This window comes from Dipodomys ordii, unplaced genomic scaffold (assembly GCF_000151885.1).
Source record: "Dipodomys ordii isolate 6190 unplaced genomic scaffold, Dord_2.0 Scaffold55, whole genome shotgun sequence".
NCBI classification, from domain to species: domain Eukaryota; kingdom Metazoa; phylum Chordata; class Mammalia; order Rodentia; family Heteromyidae; genus Dipodomys; species Dipodomys ordii.
This window is the reverse complement of record NW_012267271.1, coordinates 4528694-4550683: the sequence shown is the minus strand read 5'-3', so window position 1 is coordinate 4550683 and position 21990 is coordinate 4528694. Positions and strand designations below refer to the sequence as shown.

General features: G+C 54.0%; 1 protein-coding gene across 17 annotated transcripts in view; it reads right to left on the bottom strand.

Annotated features, from left to right (window-relative positions):
* Positions 1–288: 288 nt before the first annotated feature.
* The window catches only part of Dnm1 (dynamin 1), a 44117-nt gene continuing 22415 nt past the window's right edge, over positions 289–21990 (bottom strand). For 2 of the 17 annotated variants that reach the window (XM_013021308.1, XM_013021307.1), the window contains exons 11-23: positions 18215–18301; positions 17561–17631; positions 17326–17377; positions 17100–17111; positions 13957–14070; positions 10459–10568; positions 9232–9343; positions 8333–8344; positions 7853–8023; positions 4883–5124; positions 4302–4517; positions 2240–2276; positions 289–884 (exon numbers count right to left, since the gene is read on the bottom strand). In XM_013021308.1, coding sequence (XP_012876762.1) covers positions 2255–2276; positions 4302–4517; positions 4883–5124; positions 7853–8023; positions 8333–8344; positions 9232–9343; positions 10459–10568; positions 13957–14070; positions 17100–17111; positions 17326–17377; positions 17561–17631; positions 18215–18301 — 1221 coding nt within the window. In that variant the 3' untranslated portion in view covers positions 289–884; positions 2240–2254. Of the gene's footprint in view, positions 1498–2239; positions 2277–2642; positions 2645–4301; positions 4518–4882; positions 5125–7852; positions 8024–8332; positions 8345–9212; positions 9344–10458; positions 10569–13956; positions 14071–17099; positions 17112–17325; positions 17378–17560; positions 17632–18214; positions 18302–21990 lie in introns of all 17 variants that reach the window. The other 15 variants (XM_013021302.1, XM_013021304.1, XM_013021313.1 and 12 more) reach the window with 12 other exon arrangements.

The following is a 21990-nucleotide window of genomic DNA, read 5'->3' as shown; positions in this document are numbered from 1 at the left end:
CTGACTTCCAGTCATCTCATTCCCGGCCCTCCTGGCTGGTCCATACATGGGGCCTGTTCCTCCTATAGTTCCCTCTAGAGTCCAAGCTTCTGCTTCACAGCCTCCTCCAGATGAGTTCACGGCTCTGCTCATGGGGTGTGGTTATGAGGACACAAACTCCAAGGGGTTTTTCAAATAGCTTCCAGCCTTTTACAGCATCCCATGATGGCCCTTCCTCATCCTGTACCCTGGTGCTTATATTTTCCCCTTTCCCCAGATCTCCACAAAGAATGCAGCACAGGACACAGGATTTCCCATCATCCAGAAATGGGTTTTATTCTCAGCCAAGAGACGTCAAGACTGGTGGTGGTTAGAGAAGCCCACAGCTGCCAGCGTAGCACCTCCGTGCTGGGGGCTGGGGGGCAGGGGGCTGGCTGTCCACAGGCCGAGCAGGACAGGAAGGCTCACTGGAGTGGCACACTGGAGGGGGGTGTCAGGGTGACAATGTTCCCTTGTAGTTGGGCCACAGGACTCCACAAGGACAGCATGGTGGTTGATTCCCAACACTAGAGGCGAGGCTGTGGCAGCCATATATATGTATATATATATATGTATATATATATATGAGTATTTATAGATATTTATAGAACAGGGCAGGAGCAATACCACAGAGGGGCACAAGTTTTCACCAACGTCACGCCTGGATGTTTCAGCTCACCACTACAAGAGACTAAGTCACAGATGGAGGGGGACGCTTTGGGACCGGGGAGCCACTGTCAAGTCACAGAACAGCCATCCAGGCAGGCTTAGGAAGGGAGGTGTCCGTGGAGTAGGAGGGATCTGGTTAGAGGTCGAAGGGGGGCCTGGGGCTCTCAGGACGGGATGGACTTGCCTGACCCGATCGGCTGGCAGTTGGAGAGAAAGCCAAGAGAGAAAATGGGAGAGAGAAAAGGAAGGAGAGCTGGTAAGGCAAGAGCGGCCACCCCCTGACACGGGAGGGGATGGAGCAGGTGGGATGTGGGCAACATTTCTGGAAAAGAGACAGACAAGATGGGAAAAGGGAGGAAGATAGATGGGAGGAGCTGATTGGGCTGTAGCTCCCAGGTAGTCCAGTTGGAGGCTACCTCCCCACCACACACACAGCCTCACACAGCACCCAGACTACACCCACAGTTCACACACACGCCCATCTCCCTGGGCTGTCCTCTTCTCTGATCACCCTGAATTCCATGCCACTGGCCCAGGGCTACCCCTAGCCTTGGGGAGGCCCGTGCAACAGCCTCCAGGCTGGAGGAAGAAGACTGCTTGAACCAGGAGGGCAAAACTAAAAGGAATGGCTGGAGGGCGCGCTGGAGGCCCCTCGGGTGGTCAGAAAGCCCAGGAGTCCTCTGAGGGGATCCTGGGGGAGAATGGGAGGCAGGCAGCTGATGCCAGTGGCCACAGACTTATAAGTCTAAGAGGGGAGCCTCAGCTGGTCGGGGGACTGCAGGTCGCGTAGGTGAGGCTGGGCCCTTCCTGCTGGGGAAAAGCAGAAGAGCATGAGTCAGTGGCAGGCAGGGTCGCCAACTGGGAGGAACTCAGAGAATCTGGCTTGCCCAGGTCAACAGACATGGTACTGCCCTTGGCTGAATTTTCAGATCACCTTTGGCTAAGGTGCAGGAGCCTGCAGGCTGAAGACAGGACTTCCAGTCGCAAGTGTGCCAGTACCAAAGAGGAACGGAAGGGGGCAATGTGTCCCTGCCTGGCCTGTGACATGAGTCCTGCGCTGACAAGTGTCTCTCAGAAACCATCCAACAACCAGAGCCTCCACTCAGTCTGTGTCCCACCTCCACCCTTTCCCTGTGGCTCAGCAGCATGGCACACCCAGGATGGCGTTCAATAGCTTCTAGCTACCTCAGAGCCCAGACACACACAGCCCTTCCAAGCTCCCAGCCCCTACACGGCGAACCATGAGCCCTCTGGCCTCTCTGACAGTTCCAGGGAGCACCAACATCTGTCATGAGTGGAGAGCCCATCCCAGGGACCCTCAGCTCAGCCATGGAGGCCCTGGGCAGTGGCGCTGAGTCCCGAGGCTCACTGGGAAGGAGGGTAAGAGAGTCAGCTGGCAGAGGACAGAAAGAAAAGAGGGAGTCTGGAGCTGCAGAAAGGAGAGGGTGGAGCCTGGCTCTGAGGTCCCAGGTGCACCCCCCTGGTGTGGAGCTGGTGCAGCTAGGGGGCGCAGACACACCATTCATGCAGCAGGCTGAGAGCATGTACCTACCGTGGCTGACGCTCCTCAGGGGTCACTGATAGTGATTCTGAAAGACAGCACGAAATCAACAGGGCAGTTCACACGCACGGGTGGGGCAGGCCTGGGGCGGGGCAGAGATCACACACACGCACACGCCCGGGCGTGCACACACCCATGCTGTGAGGCCCCACGGCCTGCATGCACACGCTAACACACATGCCCACAAACACACGCGTACACTTCCCTCCCCCACCGCCCAGTGCCCAGCACCCTCGCTGGCGGGCACGTGCAGCACGGATCTGGGGCATGCAGCCACTCGGCACACTGAAGCACACGCCTGGGCTGTCACAACACAGAAGCTCGCCCCACACAGAAGGCATTTGCACCAGCTCCCTGCACACTCGTACCTCCAGTGCTTAGAGGGCCACCACACTGCTTTATAGGGACAGACCTTGCTTTCTAGGATCCAGCTGTCATTTTTCTGCCCAAGAGCCACCATGGCTCTCTACTTCCTATACACTGAGTCTCAATTTTTTTTCCCCTGTGGACTTTGATGGCTGTCTTCAGAGAAGCCTGCCCCATGTTATCCACATGCCTCTTCCTCCTTCTGTCTGTACTCTGCTTGATTAGGGGCTCATCTTATCACACCCCACACTAAGCTTTTGCCCACACTGGTGCTCCCTACACAAATGCCCTTATTCCTCACCACCTGAACCTTATGCCCACATCCCACTGAAAGCAGGCTGCCTTGAAGAAGCTCTCCAGACTGTCTCTTCCCCAAGGAAGACCATGCCTTGCCAAATGTTTTCAGTTCATTAAAAAGACTGCAGTTAGAACAGACACCCAATCTTCCAGTTCCTGTGTTACAACTCTGCATGGACGTGGGCATGTCAAATACCAGTAATACTCTGAAATCACACTGGCAGTTTGCAAAGTATTCCTCTAACAACATTTGCTATGAATGTAGCATCCCTACCACCAGTGGATCCCCATGTCACCCTGGGATAAAGGCAGAAAGTTGTCATTTGGCACAAGAAACTGAGGCCCTGAGTGGGCAATGACTTGCCTAAAGGGCCAGGGTGAACCAGCATCTCTGGACTCCAAGTCCAGGACTCTTTCCTAATATGTGCTTTCTGCCTCTAGAGGTCCCCAGCCCAGCCCTCCAGCCATCTGGGAACACAGAGATGTTATTGGTCTGATGGTGTGTTCTTCCTTAGACAACCTGGCCAGTGAAAACAGGCAAACTCAGTCAGTTACAGGAGTGAACTTCCTTGAAAGTGAGTCATGGCTCTCAAAGCAAAGCCTTCCTGATGGAATGAAGGATCATTTTCCCTGGAAAGCTCTGGGAATGGGGCAGCCTCATATACTCCTGTCCTCGTACCCACTCTCACCATGTTGGTCCAAGCCACCCGATTGCCCCTTGGCACCCAGATTCCTTTCTTGTTGCTTCCTGTCCTGCCCATGCCTAGGTACCACTCACAGTCACACAGGTGTGCACGCCCACATGCACATCACACACCTTGCTAGCCACACAGTCAGCCTGGCCTCTGTTCCTGTGGGTCAGAGGCTGGACACGACTCTGGGACAGCTCAAAAGATTTCGGAGCTGGGGAAGTGAGGGCATCAGGAGGCCCCAAATGGAACTGAAGGAAACCTCTACGATCTAGAGAGGCTCTGGGTTCATTCCCCTAGCCTTGAGGTAGGCTCTTACCAGGGGCTGGGAGGGGAAATGAGAATGGAATGGAGGATGGAGAGCGAGAAGGAACAGAGGAATGCAATGCGTAGAAGGCCAGGGGTGAAAATGAAAAAAGAGGGAAGCGCCATGCAAGTGCTGGAAAAAAGAGGGCAGGTGGGGTGAGCCCCACAGCCCCCTCCCCAGAAACGACCACCTCTGGGACTCAGCGCTCCCGGGGGGCAGGCTCTGCCAGCCCTCGGCCGCACATCCCGTGGTTCCTGCAACCCACGGTGTGAGTGCCTAGGAGGGAGCGGGCGGGCTCTGCAGCCAGGGCCCAGGCTCTAGAATCAGACTCCACTTCCCTCTTGGGCCACGCCCTTCCCTGCGGCCTCTCGCGCCGCTTCCAGCCCCTACTCACCTGGGGACCCCGGGCGGGGCGCGGTTGGGGCGCGAGGGCACCTGGGGAGGAGGACCGAAGGGATCAGGGGAAGCCCCCGGCCTGGAGGGCACGGGGGGCGCCCCCCCCAGGGCGGATCCAGCAGGCGGAGGCCCAGGAGCAGGGCCCCGCGACCCGGGCCGGGCTGGGGGCACGGCGGGGGCTCGGCGCTGCGGCGTGGGGCTGGACGTGGGCGACCTGCTGGCGACAAGAAGCCGAGAACCAGAGGCCGAGATGAGTGGCCCCGCGCCAGGCAGAGGCCCCGCCCCCAGCCCAATGCAGGCTCCGCCCATGCACGCAAGCTCCGCCACACAGCACTCTAGGTCGTCGCTGGAGCCTAGGCCCCGCCCACATCGGCGCCAAGGCTCCACCTCCACTCGGCCCCGCAGCCAGCGCTCCACGGCAAGCCCCGCCCCGCATCAAGCCCCACCCAGTTCTAAGCTCCGCCCCTCGCTCCAGGTGGGAGCTCCGGAGACGCGGGCGCGCCACTGCCCGGCTCCCGGCCCTCCTCCCGCGGGCCCCGGGCTGGGGGGCTTCGGTCCCTTGGGGGCCGGCCCTGGTACCTGCGTCCGGCCGGTACGCTCTGCACCTGCAGCCAGGAGTCGTCCACTGGCGGGGGCATGGGCGTGCTGACGGTGGTCGTGTTGATGTCGCCGATGATGCTGAGCGCCTCCTTCAGGGCGTGGTACATGCGCAGCATCTCGTCGCGCCGCTGGGCCTGCTCCGCCGACTCCTCCATCAGCGTGTTCTGATCCCCGCACGAGTACAGGTTAGCCAGCAGCTCCGAGAAGATGAATTCCTTGGTCTGCGGGCAGAAAGAAGAGGCTGGGGGGACCTGAAGCCGGTACCGCTACCCGTGCACGCCTGTCAGGTCCAGCCTGGACATAGCTTGTTGCCTAAACTCTCAGATCGACCCCAAATCCACTCTACTGCCCTTTTCTCAGATGGGGTCACTGAGATCCAGAAAGGAAAAGTGACCTGTTCAAGGTTTTACAGGTCTGGGAAGAGACTCAAAGCACCTACTATACCACTAGGAAAATGCCTATTCAGCTTTTTGAGAATTGCCAAAGAGTTCTTTATGCTCTCCACTGGACCAAAGCAACAACAAAAAAGATGACACTTTAGAATGTTTGGGTTCCTTGAGAGAGACAGCTGTAAATGTGTGCCTGGATTGCATTAAATGTGAATCTCCTGGGGCTGGGAAGGTGGCTCAGCGGTAGAGTGCTTGCCTCACATGCATGAGGCCCTGGGTTCGATTCCTCAGCACCACATAACAGAAAAATTCTGAAGTGATGCTGTGGCTCAAGTGGTAGAACACTAGCCTTGAGCTGAAATGCTGAGAGACAGTGCCTAGGCCCAGAGTTCAAGCCACATGACCGACAAAATAAATAAATGTTAATCACTTGTGCTACTGTAGGGGCAATGTTCTGCTTACACTCTCCAGGCAGTAACTGGGCACTGGTAGTTCATGCCTGTAATCATAGTTATTCAGAAGGCTGGAGCTGAGGGTCATGGTTCAAAGCTAGCCTGGGCAGAAAAGTCCATGAGGGGACTGGGAAGGTGGCTCAGTGGTAGAGCGCTTGCACGAGGCCCTGGGTTTATTCCTCAGCACCATATAAGCAAAAAGAAAAAAGCCAGAAGTGGCGCTGTGGCTCAAGTGGTAGAGCGCTAGCCTTGAGCTGAAGAGCTGAGGGACAGTGCTCAGAGTTCAGGCCCCAGGACTGGACACACAAAACAAAAAGAAAGAAAAAAGAAAAGTCCATGAGACTCTAGCTCCAATTAATCTGTAAAAAGCCCAAAGTTGATGTGTAGTAGAACAGCAGCATTAAGATAAAAAAGCCAAGTCAGAGTGTGAGGCCTCAATAAGCCCTGGTATTGGTACACACACCAGAGCATTACTCTGCTCACAATCTGGGACATTTTTTTGGTGGGGGGAGTAAGTGGGGCTTGAATTCAGAACCTGGGCACTGTACCTGAGCTCTTTTGGTCAAGGCTAGCACTCTACCACCTTGAACCACAGCTCCAGTGATTGATTGGAGATAAGAGTCTCATGGGGATTTTTCTGCTCAGGCTGACATGGAACTGTGATCCTCAGATGTCAGCCTCCTGAGTAGCTAAGATTACAGGCATGAGTTACTGGTGCCCAGCAGAACTTAAGATTTTACACTCTTCACCCCAGATTCTATTATTCAAGCACATGTCAAACACATAACATGTACACCTTTATATGCATTTAATACTTAACTCTTATTATGGTTATGTTTTATATGTAAGGAAACATAATCAGAGAGGGCAGTTCATTTGCTCAAAGTCACCCAAAGAATTTGTGGCAAAGCCAAGATACAAACCTAATTAAGCTACAGGTGGTGATGGTACTGGTGTACAGTTCAAAGCAAGGTCTAAGGTACTCTTTTTTTGGGGGGGGGTCCAGTCACGGGGCCTTATCTCTGGGCCTGGGCGCTGTCTATCAGCTCTTCAGCTCAAGGCTAGCACTCTACCACTTGAGCCACAGTGCCACTTCCGGCTTTTTTCTTTTTGCTTATGTGGTGCTGAGGAATCGAACCCAGGGCCTCATGCATGCAAGGCAAGCACTCTACCACTGAGCCATCTTCCCAGCCCAAGGTCTAAGGTTCTCAAAAGATGCCATGGCCTTTCCTAGAAAAACACTGATTTGGGTAGAGTGCTTGTCTAGGATGTGCAAAGTCCTATGTTTGATCCCGGGTACACGCATACACACAAAACCTACTGACACATGTTGGGTCAGCTATAAATTTCATGAAAGTCTAAATTTAGATTAGATATTTCTGATGGAAATGTAATGTCTGAATTGGGTTTGTAAAACTCATCATTAAAAACTATGTAAAAACATGTTTAGTGGGGCATGGTGCTACATGCCAGAATCCCAGCACTCAGCAGGCTGAGGCACCACAAGTTTCAGGCCAGCCTAGCATATAGCAAGACCCTGTCTCAAACACTTAGGCAAAATTCTAGATTGATAACATATTGGAGAATAATATTTTAGGGCTGTGTGTGGATACAGCCTGTAGTCCCAGCTTCTCAAGACATAGAAAGGAGGATCACCATCCAAAGCCAGTTTGGGAAAAATTAGCTTGAGACCTTCTCTGAAAAACTAAAAAGCAAAAGAACTTGGAGCATGGAGTAGTAGAGTACAAACTGGACTTTTTTTTTTGTAGGACGTGGGGCTTGAACTCAGGGCCTGGGCACTGTTCCTCAGTTCTTCAGCTCAAGGCTAGCACTCTACCACTTGAGCCACAGCACCACTTCTGGCTTTTTCTGTTTATATGGTGCTGAGGAATGGAAGCCAAGGCCTCATGCATGCGAGGCAAGCACTCTACCACTAAGCCACATTCCCGGCCCTCACGTCCTATTTTTATTGGACAGCTTTGGGGCTGACTTTACATCTCTCCCTAGACCTGATTACATTGGCCGGGCAGTGTTTTCTCCTAGGCTAACCTCACTGCCTCCCTCCCTGACCTCACAAGAGTATCTTGACCCCCACACGATGCACGCACATTGTTGATCATGAGGTGCATGATGGTCTTAGGCATGAGGTCCCGAACAGTCTTGTTGACAATGGCCATGTACGAGTCTACGAGGTTCCGGATGGTCTCCACCTGCCTCTCCAGCTGCGGGTCCATGGAGTGCATGAAGTTGTCTGAGCCGTTCTCCTCTGTCTCGCTGGCCTGCCATTGGGAACAGAAGTGTCTCAATGTGACCAGGCCCCCCGCATCCAGGTTTCAGACATCCTCGGGATCTCATCCCCTCCAAGGATGCCTGGAACACAGAGGCAATAAGAAAAGCTCAGGGTCCTGTCCACCCCAGTGCCGTGGAAGATCCCAGGGTCCCCTCATTCAGCCTTGTCTGACTCCAAATTTGCCTCAGTTTCCCACTCCAGACATTGGGAAGGACACCTCCAAGCTCCCTTGCTTGAAGACCTGGCCAGACCCTGGTCTGGAAGCCCCTGGCAGGAAGTAAGGGAGAGGCTCACTCACTTTCTCCTTGTCCTGAGAAGCCCATGGCAGAACCACCGAGGCCACCACACCAGCATCACCACCGCCACCGCCACCAGAGAGCACAGCCAAAGTAGACACACACACCACAAAGGAAGAAAAGAAGGACTGAGTGAACCTGGGGCACCATACCCCAGCCCTAAGATACCTCTATCATAGCAAAAAGGGGAGAAGAGAGAAGGCAGCCACAAGAAGCTACCACCACCAAATGAAGGAGTGTAGAAGGGGACACAAAGAACCTCCACTGAGGGCTGGGAAGGTGGCTCCGTGGTAGTGCTTGCCCTGCATGCATGAGGCCCTGGGTTCAATTCCTCAGCACCAAATAAGCAGAAAAAGCTGGAAGTGGTGCTGTGGCTCAAGTGGTAGAATTAGCTAGCCTTGAGCTGAAGAGCTGAGGGGGGCAGCACCCAGGCCCAGGGTTCAAGGCCCCACAACTGACAAAAAACAAAACAAAACAAAAACCTCCACTGAGCCTGGACAGGGTGGCTCATGCTTGCCATTTTAGCTACTCAGGTGGCTGAGATCTGAGGATCACAGTGCAAAGTCAGTCTGGGTAGGAAAGTCCATGAGACTCTTATCTCCAATTAGCCAGCAAAATACCAGAAGCAGACATGTGGCTCGAGTGGTCAAGTGACAGCCTTAAGCAGAAAAAGCCAAGCTGGAGCTTGAGGCTGGGAGCTCAAGCCCCAATGCCAGCCCCAAACAAACACATATATAAATAATCTTCCATTGGAAGATGGGAAAACTAAGTGATCCCACCCCAGGGTAGGTGTGGGGGGCAGGGATGGCTCTTTATGAGCCACATAAGGGCTCAGAAAAGAGGCCTGACTTGCCGTGGCAGCTTGATGCCTCCTAGCCCCACCCCTCCCCGCTCTGCTCACCCCCACACGCTCAGGGTACACGCCAGCCCTCAGGAAGGAGGCTTTCCAGCTGTCCACCTCTTCCTGGGTCTCACAGGCCAGTTCCAGCTGTCGGTAATCCTTATAGACATTCCTGGGGCAGACAAGAGAGAAATGGGGTGGAGCCCCACCCTCCATGGGAGTTAAGGGGATGCATGGACTTCAGGGTCATCACACCCCACCTCTCTCCCAAAGCCTCAGTTTCCTCATCCAGAAGCCTCGCTCATGGAAATGAGCAGTAAAATGCTTCAGTCAGGGACTTGAGCCCTCAATGAAAGGGACACTCAGCCAGGCATAGTGGTGCATGTGTGCAAGCCCAGCCCTCAGGAGGCAGAAAGATTGCAAGTTCAGGGACAGCCTGGGCTACATAGTAAGACTGTCTCAATAAATGAAATAAATACATAAATTCCTGGGTATGGGTGCACATCTGTAATCCTCCTTACTTGGGAGGCTGAGATATGAAGGTTGAGGCTCAAAGCTAGCCTGAGCAGGAAAGTCTGTGAGACTCTTATCTCCAATTAACCACCAAAAAGCCAAAAGTGGAGCTGTGGTTCAAGTGGTAGAGTGCTAACCTTGATTGAAAAAAGCCAAGGGTCAACACCCTGGCCTCAGTTGAAGTCCCAGGACCAGCAATAAATAAACAGTATACAACCCACCCTAATTATTCCCCCTCAACCCTCCCTGGTTTTCTGAAGACTCCCCAGATGGCAGCTGGATCGAACCTTAGTCTCTGACCACTAGAGTCAGACTGGGGTTGGGTTGTGAGAGAGACCTAGTCCCACTACCTGCCCAAAGTGCACTGGGCGACACAGGCAGGGACCAGGTCTGGCCAGGACTCTTCTCTGTGCCCAGTGCCTTACAGAGCATCTCATGGTGAGCAGAGAAAGAGGGAGGAGAGGGAAGCAGAGAGGGCAGTAAGGAAGAAGGGAATGGAAGGAGGAACGGAGGGAGAGCAAGGGTGAGGGTTGGAAGGAAAGAAGGAAGAAGGAGAGAGAAGGGGAGAAGAAAGAAGGGAAGGAGGGAGAGAATAAGGAAGGGAATCCAGATATGGTGTCTAGTAGAAAGTCTGCCAAATGAATGGCTTGCTCCAGGCCTTGGGCAGCTCCCTCTCCTCCTCTCTTCTCCCTTCTCCACCTCTCCTCTACAGGGGTGGTTTGGGGCCTGCAGGGTGTGGTTCCCCAGCAGTTTTGAGTAGGAGCAGGCAGGTACCTCTGCTCCGTGTTGAAGAGGGCAAAAATGTGCTTGCTTGACATGAAGCCCTTCTCCACGTCCCGCAGCTTCAGGTTGTCCACGGACAGCATGTATTTCTTCTCTTTCTCCTGTGGGCAGGAGTGAGGGCTGAGTCACACTGCCACACTTCAGTCTCTCCAGAGTAGTCTGGGCTCCTGGGCATTGGAGCCTCAAGCCACACAGATAAAGCCTGGCCACAGGGTCCTGGTCACCTCCAACCACCATGGCTTCCAGGCCACCCCCCAGCAGTCCTACGTGTACACGGGAGCCCAATGGGGCTTGTGAGAAGGTGAGATTGAATGTGGCTCCCGCCTGTCCTGGAGGTGAGCCAGGCCTGCCCCAGGCAGGGCCCACTCATGTATAAGCCTTTTTCACCCCTGCCTGGCTGCCTCTGACTTCATTTCCTGACTGCAGAGACAGGGAGCCCCCAGCCCCCCTCCTCGGCCAGCCCCGCCAGGCATCAAAGGACCAGCTCAGCCCGCTCCCCCAGCCCCCCATGTGTTAGCAATCAGAGTAGCGCACAGCCTGGAGATGATGTGTCTGCCTGCACATGTGTGTGGTTGTGTACACACAGGCAAGCCCAAATACAAATCTGATTGCTGTCCTGTATGCTTTCCACGTCTATAGTACATAGGTGTGTTGTGCGCATGCGTGGGAGATGCCCTGCGGGACCACGTCTCACTGCCATGTTTGTGTATCAGAACGGATATGTGTGGTGACTGAGGACAGTATGTGTGTGCAAGAGCGTGTCATGGGACCCGTAGGGATACGCGTTTACCTGCATACGGTTTATGCAGCGGGCAGGACGTGCCTGGTGTGTCTAGTGTGTGGAAATTTGTGAGGATCTGGGTCAGACACATGGGTATAAGCTATGTGTCCAGGGGAGAACTCAGGATTTTGGGAGGGACCCCCCAATGAAGCTCTAGGAGGGAGAGGGGGGTTTCTGCTGCCTACACCCCACTGGTTCCCCAACATCAACACTGAAGGAATGATTTGTGTGAGAGTCACGGAGTTTGAACACATCTCAGGTGAGGAGCTGAGTTTAGGGGGCACCTTGCTCCCCTATCTTGGTCTTGTCCTGCCCACCCCTCTGCCCCTCACATGGGCCTGGCCCAAGCAGCCACATAAAGCCCTCTTTATGCCAGGCGGGTGGCCGGGAGCCCCGGAGGGCGGCTGGGGGAGGAGAGGAGGAAGTTGCACACACGGCCAGGGAACATCTGGAATCGTTTGAGGGAGGCCCTGCCGCAACCGCCTCCCGCCCTCCCCTCCTGCTTCAGGGTTGGACACTAGGTAGGAGCGGCCTCCTTCCCCCACTCCTCCCTTCCTGCCGGCCGGCCCCCTCCCCAGGCCCCTCCTCCCCAGCCCAGCTCCCGCTCACCCCTGCCACGTCAAAGGAGGCAGAAGAGGAATTGGGAGCAGAGAGGGACCACGGCTGGCCAGCTGGGGCTGGGAGACATGGGGCTAGGGCTAAAGGGGTGGGGGGCTTGGATCACCAAGGGATGGGGCCGAAGCTCCTGCTGGACAGACAGACACTGCCGCCTGCGTGGACCAGAGGACACCTCCACTCCGTCTACCCAGTGTTTAGACTATCTGTTCAGGACTCGCAAATTGTACAGTAGTCTGCACATTGGTTAGGCTGGGCTGGGTTAGACCCTCGCTGCCACCGCCGCTGCTGGAGATCTGGACCGACTCCCCAACTACCATCCCAGAACCGGAGCCTGGAGTCGGGGCAGGACACTTGAGGGGCTCAGGGTGGGCTGGGAGGAGGTGTAGGGGACACCCTGTGGTGAAGGGGGGTAGCATGATGGGGGAGGGCAGGAGGAAGACGGAGAAGATCAGGGTCATCAGAGCTAAGGATGTGGACAGCTGCCGGTAGATCCAGAGGGCCTCCCTCAGCCCAAAAACCAGGGGGAGGAGGGGACCAGACCCCTGCTGAGCCCAGACCAACACTATGCCCTTAAGGGTCCTAGTGCAAAAATCCATTCGCCACCCCCAGCCTCCACCCCCGCGATGCACCTCAATACTCACCCAGACACAACGGACACATCTGCACATCCAAATGGTAGAGTTCACCCCCATATCCCAGGCACATACAGCATCATTACAAGTACACACGCCAGTGTGTGCACACACATCCAGACACAATGGAAAGCTCATCCACCCCCATCCTTACACCTCCAATGCATAACAAACCCTAAAAATCCCTACCCCACCGGATATCCAAGCACAGACACACACGCAGCACACATTTACACCACGAACAACCCCACATACACCCCCACAGCATCCACAAGCCACACACAAACACATGAGCACGGGTGTGCGCGCGTTCACACACACACACACACACACACACACACACTTTCCACTACTCAGCCAGTTTTCACACACATCTAAACTCAAAAAAAGACACTGCAGGCCAGGTTGCAGGCACCGGCTCCCAGCCCCAGCTCACAATGTCGCCCTGGCTGAGTGTCAGGAGCCATGCTAGAGGAGCACCAGAGCCATAGGGTAGGGGGCTGTCTCAGGAGTCTGGCAGAGTTACAGAGCAGGAAGCCACCCCCACCCGCGCCCCACGCCACCTCACACTCCATCCCTTCCAGGGGCCCTGGGGGGGAGGGGGGAAGAGGCCAGGCTTGGGGTAATGAGGTCCAGATGGCTTGGCGCCCCCACCAATGATGACAGAGGACCCCGCCCAAGGTGGGGAGGTGGAGCTCTTGCCCAGGGCAGACTTGGAGGGGACAGAGACCAAGAAGGGGACAATGGAAACTTAAGTCACAGCCTCCCCCTCCACCTGAGCCCTACTCCCCTGTGGAGAGCACCCTATTTTTCAACAGCCCCCCACAGGAAAAAGAGGGTCCCTTCCCCCACTTGTTGGCCAGCTGGAGTTCATTACCACAGTCCCCCCACACCCACCCTCCCCATTCTCTCTGGTCACCTCTGGAATCCAGATGTGGAAGCCAAAAAGACTCATTCTTAAAGGGGACCAGCAAGCGGGGAAAGGAGGTGGCGGGGGGGCTTCTGTGGGCCCCAGCTGGTAGAGAGGTGTTCTGGGGGGAGGGGAAGCACTCTGCAGGGCACCATCACTTTTGGTCCCTTGGCCTGAAGACCCCCTGGGCTGCTCCCTGGAGCAGCAGGGCCCAAAGGGTCTGGGGTGCAGGGGTTAAGCGGCTGTCTGGCAGCTGGACTGTGTGTGTCATGGGCCTGTGGGGGCCATAGAGGAGGCGGCACGCCCTGGAGCGAGAAAACAGGAAGGCCACTGGGGCTGGCCGGTCAGGGAGGGGCATCCAGCACCCCTGACCACCCTTCTCCAGGGTGCTCAGCTGCCCAGGCCTGCCAATCCATATTCTCCTTCCAACCTGGCTGACATAGCAGCTGAGCACTGCATCCCACCTCCAGAGTCTTATGGGACTGGTTCAGCGCCTGGTCTAGTCCACGCCCGGCCCAACCCCATGACAGCCAATGGCCTCTCCTCACCTCGTCATCTTTATACCAGGACAGATTCTCAGCGGTCAGCACAAACCAGTATTCCTTGGAGCCCCCCTTCATGATGCCAATGTTGTTGATGGTCAGCCAGCCCTTCCGGATGACCTGGAGGGTGAGAGAGCAGAAGGTCAGGAGGCAAAGGCCAGGCTATCCTAGGAGAGATTGGGGATAGGCAGGGAAAGGCATTCAAAAGCCCAGCCCACCCTAACTCACAAAAGCCAGACTGGTGAGAGAAGATGGGGGCCAGGACTGCCCTGCTTTGGACCACAAGAGAACAGAGTGGAAGACAGTGGAAGGCAGAGGTCAGCTCAAGATAAAGAGCTTCTGACAGCCAGAGCTGTAAGGGACTCGTGGTTTTGGGAGGGGATGAGTTTCCCGTCACTACAGCCTCATGTCTGTAATTCTAGCTACTTGTGGAGGAGGAGAGCAGAGATCAGAGGATAGCAGTTCAAGACCAGCCCCGCCAAGAAAAATTCAGGAGGTTCCACTTTGACCAATGGCTGAGCTCAATGGCACACTTGCCTGCCATCCTAGTTACTGGGGAATACAATGACTGGCTGGAGTGGTGCATGTCTGACATCCCAGCAATGAGAGGAAGCATAAACAGGAGGACTGCAGTCCAGGCTGGCTCAGGAATAAAATGAGACCCTATCTCCAAAAAACATAAGCAACATAAAAAGGCCTAATGGATTGGCTCAAATGGAAGAGTACCTTCCTAGCCGATGTGATGCCTTGAGTTCAAAGCCCAGTACCACCAGACAAACAAAATGTGTGCAAGTAGAGTTTTGTGGCTTACTAGATAAGACAACTCCAAGGGCCTTTTAAGCAGTTTCTGGCCTCAGGGACCTTGTACTTGATGCAGTTGCCTCTGACCTGAAAATGTTTCTTCTTCCTTTCTGCCTGGTCAATCTTTCTCAGCCTTTGAAAATCAGACTTTACACTGCCAGGTGGGTTTTACCTGTCTCCCAATGTAAATCAGACTGGAATCCACTGATAACCTTTGATCACTCTCTTAGTTTCCTTCTCTAACAGTGATTGTGATTTTGTATGTGTGTGTGTGTGAAAAGAGGAAGAGATTTATCCATTGATGCAGCCTCCTCTGCTAACCTGAACTCACCCACATCCCAGCACTTTGCAGAATGCTTGATGAACCATACATATCTACGCCATGAACATATCACCTACACTGATAGGGTTCTAGCAGCTGGAGGAAGGGGCTGAGCCATGAACTGCCCGGGCCCCCTTCCTCCTGTGCACAATTTAGAGTAACAAGCAAAGGTTCCTTCCCATGGGGGAAAGCAGCCATCACCAAGACTGTCCTCAGCCACTGCTGCAGACCAGGGCCTTGTGGGTGCCACTTCAAAGACAGGCCACTGCCCAGGCCCTGGCAGTGTTCAGATGGAGGGAAAGAGGGCTGTTACCCCTCCCTCCTCAGGCACTGATGTCCTTGGCTGCTTCTTTGCTTGTTCCCAGAAGACTAAAGGAGGCCTGGGGCTGGTGGCAAAGGCGTCTTGTAACAGGACTACGAGGCTTTCAAAGTCCCCTTGAGGCCCTTCAGACCCGTTCAGGGTTGTAAGAACCTCAATCCACACAGTCAGCTGAGCTGGAGGCAGAACACTGAGCCAGGTATCCTGCCTCCCCTCTTCCACCCCACGATGGGATCACCTCCATGTCTTGTCACTGTTGTAACTGAGTCTACTCCTGTCCCAGGATCTGACCAGCAGATCTCACCATCCCCCTGCTTGGCTTGTGGTCTCTGTCTTCCCTTGGCTCCTCCCAGCCCTGAATCCTCCCCTGCTCATCCAACTCCCTTTCTGGCCCTTGCACCTGTGTCAGGCTCTCAGGGGTGCTGGCTATGTATGTGCTGCCTGCAGGCTCAGGATTCTATGGGGTAGCAGGCCTTTCCAGAAACCAGCATGGTGTAGATACCAGGAAGTGTTGGCTGAACTGAATTGTCCTGGGACACTTCATTCATTCATTCATGCATGCATGCATGTATTCTTCAATCCTGTTGAAAACGCCTACTTCATGCCAGGCATTGGATTTGAGGCTGAGGATTTGGCTTCCCTGCCCCCCCCTTTTGGTGTCAGTACTGGGCCTTAAACTCTGGGCCTCACCTAATTACTCAACTTTTTTACTCTGAGGTAGTGCTCTACTACTCAAGCCATGCCTCAAGTTCAGATTTTTACTGGTGATTTGGAAATAGGAGTCTCAAGGATTTGTTCTGATGGTTGTGGGGCTTGAACTCAGGGTCTGGGCACTGTCCCTGAGCTTTTTTGCTCAAGGCTAGTGCTCTACCACTTTGAGCCACAGCTCCACTTCTGGTTTTCTGGTGGTTAGTTGGAGATAGTGTCACAGACTTTCCTGCCTGGACTGGCTTTGAACTGCAATCCTTAGATCTCAGCTTCCTGAGTAGTTAGGATTACAGGCGTGAACCACCAGTAGCCAAGTCACAAGGATTTGTCTACCTGGGTTGACTTTGAATCACAATTCTCAGATCTCAGCCTCCTGAGTAGCTAGGCTGTAGGCGTGAGCCACCATGCCTGGTGTGGTGAGGATTCAATGACAAACAAGACAGGCTCAGCCCTCCCCTTCTTGTGAGGCCTCTGGAACCCATGAAAGAACTGTGAGGTTTCTCGGGCACATGTGTTCTCCAGGCATGGGACAAGGGCTACTGGTGGGTGCTGTTTCTGCAGAAAGCAGGAAACCAGAAGGGGAATTTGCCTGTGGACTTTTCATTCTTCCTTTTACTCAACCTCTGGTGAAGATGGCTGTCAGATTGGTAGGAATGTGTTTCACTCACATCCACTCATCTAAACACCCATCCACCCATTCCCTCATCCACCCGTCCAGCCAACAGAAGTTTACAGAGCTCCTCCTTAGTGCCAGGGTCCCCACCCCCATGTGGTCTAGCTTTGCAGGTAGCTTGGCTCATGCACACTGATGGGTGGGTTGATGGGAGAGTGCACGTGGGTAGGCCTTGCTCCGGCCTGTGAGCAGATATGGAACACTTATGTGCTAGTATGTGCAAGCAGCTCAAACTGCCCCTGATGGACCCCCAATGCCAGTGTGCCCCTTCCCCCCACTCTCTGTGCAAGTCAGCTCCCCCCCTCCCCCCCAGGCCTGGTACTCACCAGAATCTCATCCTGCAAAGAGGTAACCATAGCAACCACGAGAAGCATTTGGGGGGAGAGAGGAGAGAGGATTACTGAGGCAGAGTGGGAGGCTTGTGGCTGGCAGGTGACGGGCTCCCTGGCCCCCTGGAGACCCTTCCCCTCGGGGGGAGGGGCGTTCTCAGAGCTCCATCTGGTCCATCTGGAACCCTCCACCCCTCGGGCTGGGGCACTAGGGCCCACTCACCTGGTTCCCTGAAGCCTTCTTCTTACTCATCTGATTGCTCCTCTGCTGAGCACTAATGAAAGAGTAGGGACGAGTCTCAGATCTGTTCCTCTCAACACACCCAGCTCCACTGCTGGGTCCAGGACCCAGAGTGTTAAACCTGCAGATCTGGGCTCTGCATACACATATGTGGGAGTGCACACACACACACACATGCAAGTCCACAGAATCACCCCCACTGTCCAAGAGCACTTACTTGGCAAAGCCTATGAAGTCCTCGTGGTTGGTATTCATGTACGCCAGCTCAATGTCAATGAGGAGCATGACCTTGGGGGTTCACAGGTCAGACAGCAAGTGGAAGAAATAAAGCACCACAGAGTCAAACAATGTATAAACAGAGCTGGGAGAAAAATAATTGTACCATATATAGAAGGTTAGCATCCTCCTCAAGTAAAAAGAGGGCACTGGTGGCTCACACCTGTAATCCTAGCTACTCAGGAAGCTGAGGTCCAAGGATCTCAGTTCAAAGCCAGCCTGGGCAGGAAAGCCCATGAACCTCTTATTTCCACTTAACTACCAAAAAGCTGGAAGTGGAGCTGTGGTTCAAGTGGTGGAGTTCTAGCCTTGAACAAAAAAAGCTCAGGCAAACTGCCCAGGCCCTGAGGTCAAGTCCCAGTGTTGGTGTGTGTGTGTGTGTGTGTGTACACACATGATAAAACCTAAATGCTTCCTGAAAAATAACTAAAGCACAAAAGGGCAGGAGTTCCTAGCTCCAGTGGTAGCGCACCTCATCAAGTTCAAGACCTTGAGTTGAACCTCCAGTATTGAAAGAAAAAAAAAAAGTCTACAATGATCCATCTGAGGTGTATTTCCCTGTAATAAAAAACGAGAGTGGGGTGCGTGGGCTCACCTGGTCCTTGGTGCGTCCCTCGCGCTCGCGGATGTGCGTGGTGACGATGCGTTCCATCTCCTCCCGCAGGCGCGGGTACTGCTGCAGCTGGGGAAGGGAGGGGAGGCGCCGCGCACAGGGGAGCGTGAGCGGGGGGCACCCCGGACCCGGTGCGGGGACCCGGGCGCAGGGTGGAGACAGGCTGGGAGGGGAGAGCCCTGCGGCCCCCGGGAAGCTGACGGCATCAAGCCACCCCCTCCCCAAGTGGCAATGCGAGGGTCTTCCTGGGTCCAGGCTCTCTTTGCTGGCCTGACCACACAACCTTGGAGGGGAAGGGGCAGCTGCCACGGGCGCAGATAGCGCGCAAGCAGGCCTGGCCTGGTTCTACCTTGATGGCAGCCATCTTGGAGACTGGCCTGGGCAGATGGGGGCCTTAGGGAGAGCTTAGGTCCCAAGGTTTTCCCTGACCCTCAGGGTCTCCCCTGCCTTCCTAAAGGAGGGGCAGCCAGCCAGGTGGGCCAGCCTGCAGGGGCCAGGGGCCTATCCAGGAAGAACTGGGGTTGGGGGTGGGGGAGAGCAGGGCCCAGGGTGCCAGTTGGGCTGCAGTCAGGCTGGGCACGGGCTACGGGCCTTGTCAGAGCTAACGGGTGCGGGAAGGGGCTGCAGGGGCCACAGCAACGGTCATGCAGGAGCCACAGGCACAGGCATGCAAGGGCAAAGGAGGACATGCCAAAGTGGGGGTGCAGCAGCATGAGCAGAACCCCGCGGGGGGCCTGGCTGGGCCCTGGGCCCTCTTCATACAGCCCACCCCGTTCTGCTTTCCCTTGCATGCTTCTGCCTGACCCCCACCATCTCCAGCCTAATCTGCCCAGATCTTTATTGGCCAGTCTTGCTCCCCTGGGGCAAGGGCTCAGCAGCACCCATGTGCCCCCTAGTTACCCCAATCCTTCCCCCCTGCCTGGGAACCCTGCCCTAAGCTCAGCCAGACTCTGGATGAAGCCTAGGTGAGTTGCTCTACTGCAAGCATCTGTTAGATGCCTCCTCTTCCAGGAAGCCTGCCCAGATGAACCACTGAGAGCAGAGTTAGGGGCCTCCCTGGACCACCCCCAGCCTCCTTATTCAAGTAGGTAGCAACTGTCCCAAAGGCAGAGGTGGGGCGACAAGGATGGGGCCAGACACCACTGATGCGCCAAGAGGGCATGTTGAAAGAATGAGGGAATGAATGAAGGATGGATGTTTTTACCGGTTGGGCAGCCACAGAGGTCCTCTGCCCTCTGGCTTGTGACTAGCTCTTCCTCAGGGAGAGAAACTCACTTATGATTGTGAAGCCCATCCACAGGGAAGTCCATTCTGCTGTCTGCCCTCTTCAAGATAGGACAGTTTTGTCCCCCTTGTCCCTCCTCTTTGTGCTGGTACTGGGGCTTGAGCTCAGGGCCTTGCATTCTTACTTGGCTTTTTTTCCTGCCCACGGCTACCACTCTACCACTTGAGCCACAGCTCCACTACTGGCTTTTTGCTTATTTATTGGAAGGAAGAGTCTCACAACCTTCCTTCCTGAGCTGGCTTCAAACTGTGATCCTCAGATCTCAGTCTCCTGAGCTCCTAGGATTACAGGCACGAGTCACTGGCACCTGTTTTCTTGTGCTAGGTCAGGCTCCTCAGGTGTGAAAACAGCTAGAGTTGTACACCAGAGTCACAGGTGGCAAATCTCAGGTCAAGATGGAGACTCGGGAGCTGGAGGGCGGGGCGGGGCAATAAGCAGCAGCGAGAGGATGATGGGAAAGAAAGTGGCACCCTGGATGCTAGCCCTGAAAAGGTGGGGAAGTTATTCACATCCCACCATCCTGTGCTTACACTGCGGGGGGGTGGCCAAGGCAGCTGAGGCTGGGGAGCAGCCCAAGACCAGGGGCTTAGCAATGCCGGCTGGAGGGGTGTAGTGAGGATCAGGGAGGGACTGTTCTCGCAGTCTCTGAGTCTGGGCAGTGATCCAGGACTACGTCACAGCCACCAATCTTTGGGGATGGTCCCAGGGCTCCTTCCCAAGGCAGGGTTGGGGGGATGCTGACAAGGATGGCAGAGGGACCAATTTGCCAAAGAGCAGAACCCAACTCCCCCACTAGCCGCCTGGCCCCCTACATTTCTCAAGTTTTCCACTTGTCACACATGACAGGGTGGCCTCAGCCCCTTTGAGTTCTGTTCCTTTTGAGCATCTTTTTTCCATTCTGGCTGCCTCTGAGCATTTCCAGGACTTTTAGCCAGGTTTTAAAATAAAACTTTTCTCTCTTGGTTCTTTACTTAAGTGGGCAGTCAGCCTACAGCCCACTGGCCTAGTGGTCAGGGACACAGCTCCCAGAGCCATAACGTTCCTAGGTTCAAAGCCAGCCCCTGCTTGCCAACTCTTCCTTAGAAAAAATCTGAAAAGCTTGGGTACAGTGGCACATGTCTGTAATCCCAGCACTTAGGAGACAGAGGCAGGATAATCATGAGTTTAAGGTCAGCCTGGGCTACGTAGTGAGACCTTATTAAAAAAAGAAAGAAACAAGTAAACAGCAGCTGACTTCTCTGAGCCTGTGTCTCTGTGTGCCAGATGGGGTAGTAATGGCACTTTCCCTCTTAGGATTGTGGTACCTAACGTTAAACTCTATAATAAATTTCACCCAGAGATGGAAAAAAAATCTAAAACAAAACACTAATCCCAGCAGGGCTAGGAGTAATAAGTTTGTTGTCTATCAAAGCCTCTGGCAGGATTGGCTCAATAAGCTTAGAAAATGGAAACTGCGGGGAAGAAAAAAAGACAAAGAGTTTCGCCCTCATAAAAAAAATCATTACTGTCCATTTAAAAAGCCAAAAATATCATCTTCCTCTTTTGAGCCAAAGTTGTTTTTTTTTTAAGAGTACTTTTTTTTCTGTTTTGTTTTTGTGCTAATATTGGGGCTTGAACTCAGGGTCTCAGGCTCTTCCTTAGCCTTTTTACTCAAGGCTGACACTCTACCCCTTGAGCCACAGCACTACTTCCTGGTTTTTGCTGGTTATCTGGAGATGAGTTTCACTGATTTTTCTGTACCAGTTGGCTTTGAACTTTTGAGATTTCAGTCTACTCAGTACCTAAAATTATAGATCTGATCCACCAGCACCCAAAAGTTTTTTTGACCAATTTTTCTATTCATGAAAAATCATACAAGTGTAAAAGACTTAATCATGACTAAAATGTGTGAGGTAGAAAGGGAACAATTCCTCTGTTCTTGGTCCTTTGTCAAAAATAATCAAAATAACGGGTAGAAATTTGGTTGTATGTGACACTGGAATTTTATCATTCCCCCCCCCCAAATACCATTCACAATCTTTTCTGAAACCTGCTTTTTTTCACCCTTCCGCGTTCATTAGGGAAGAACATGTAGAAACAATATGGCTTGCCCTTTGTCTTCCACTGTCTGTATAAAACTTTGTTGTCCATCCTTGTGATGTGTCCCAGGGGTAGGACTTGAACTCAAAACCTTGTGCCTTTTTTCCATTTTGATATTATTTTATATGATCAGAGGCACATAGGCAATGTGCCTTTGTGTTCTTCCCCTAAGAGTATCCTCCTGTGCTCTGTGTGTGAATGCCTAGGGTGAGTCTTGTGCTCTTGTTTGGTTTTCTTGCTCACAGCTGGTCTTCCACTGGTGCTAGGTCTTCACCCCAGCTGGGCTTTATGTTGGTTAATTGGAAATGGTATCTTGCAGACTGCCTGGCTATCTTTGCCCCTCAATCTTCAAATCTCAGTCTTCTGAGTAGCTAGGGTTACAGGTATGAGCCAC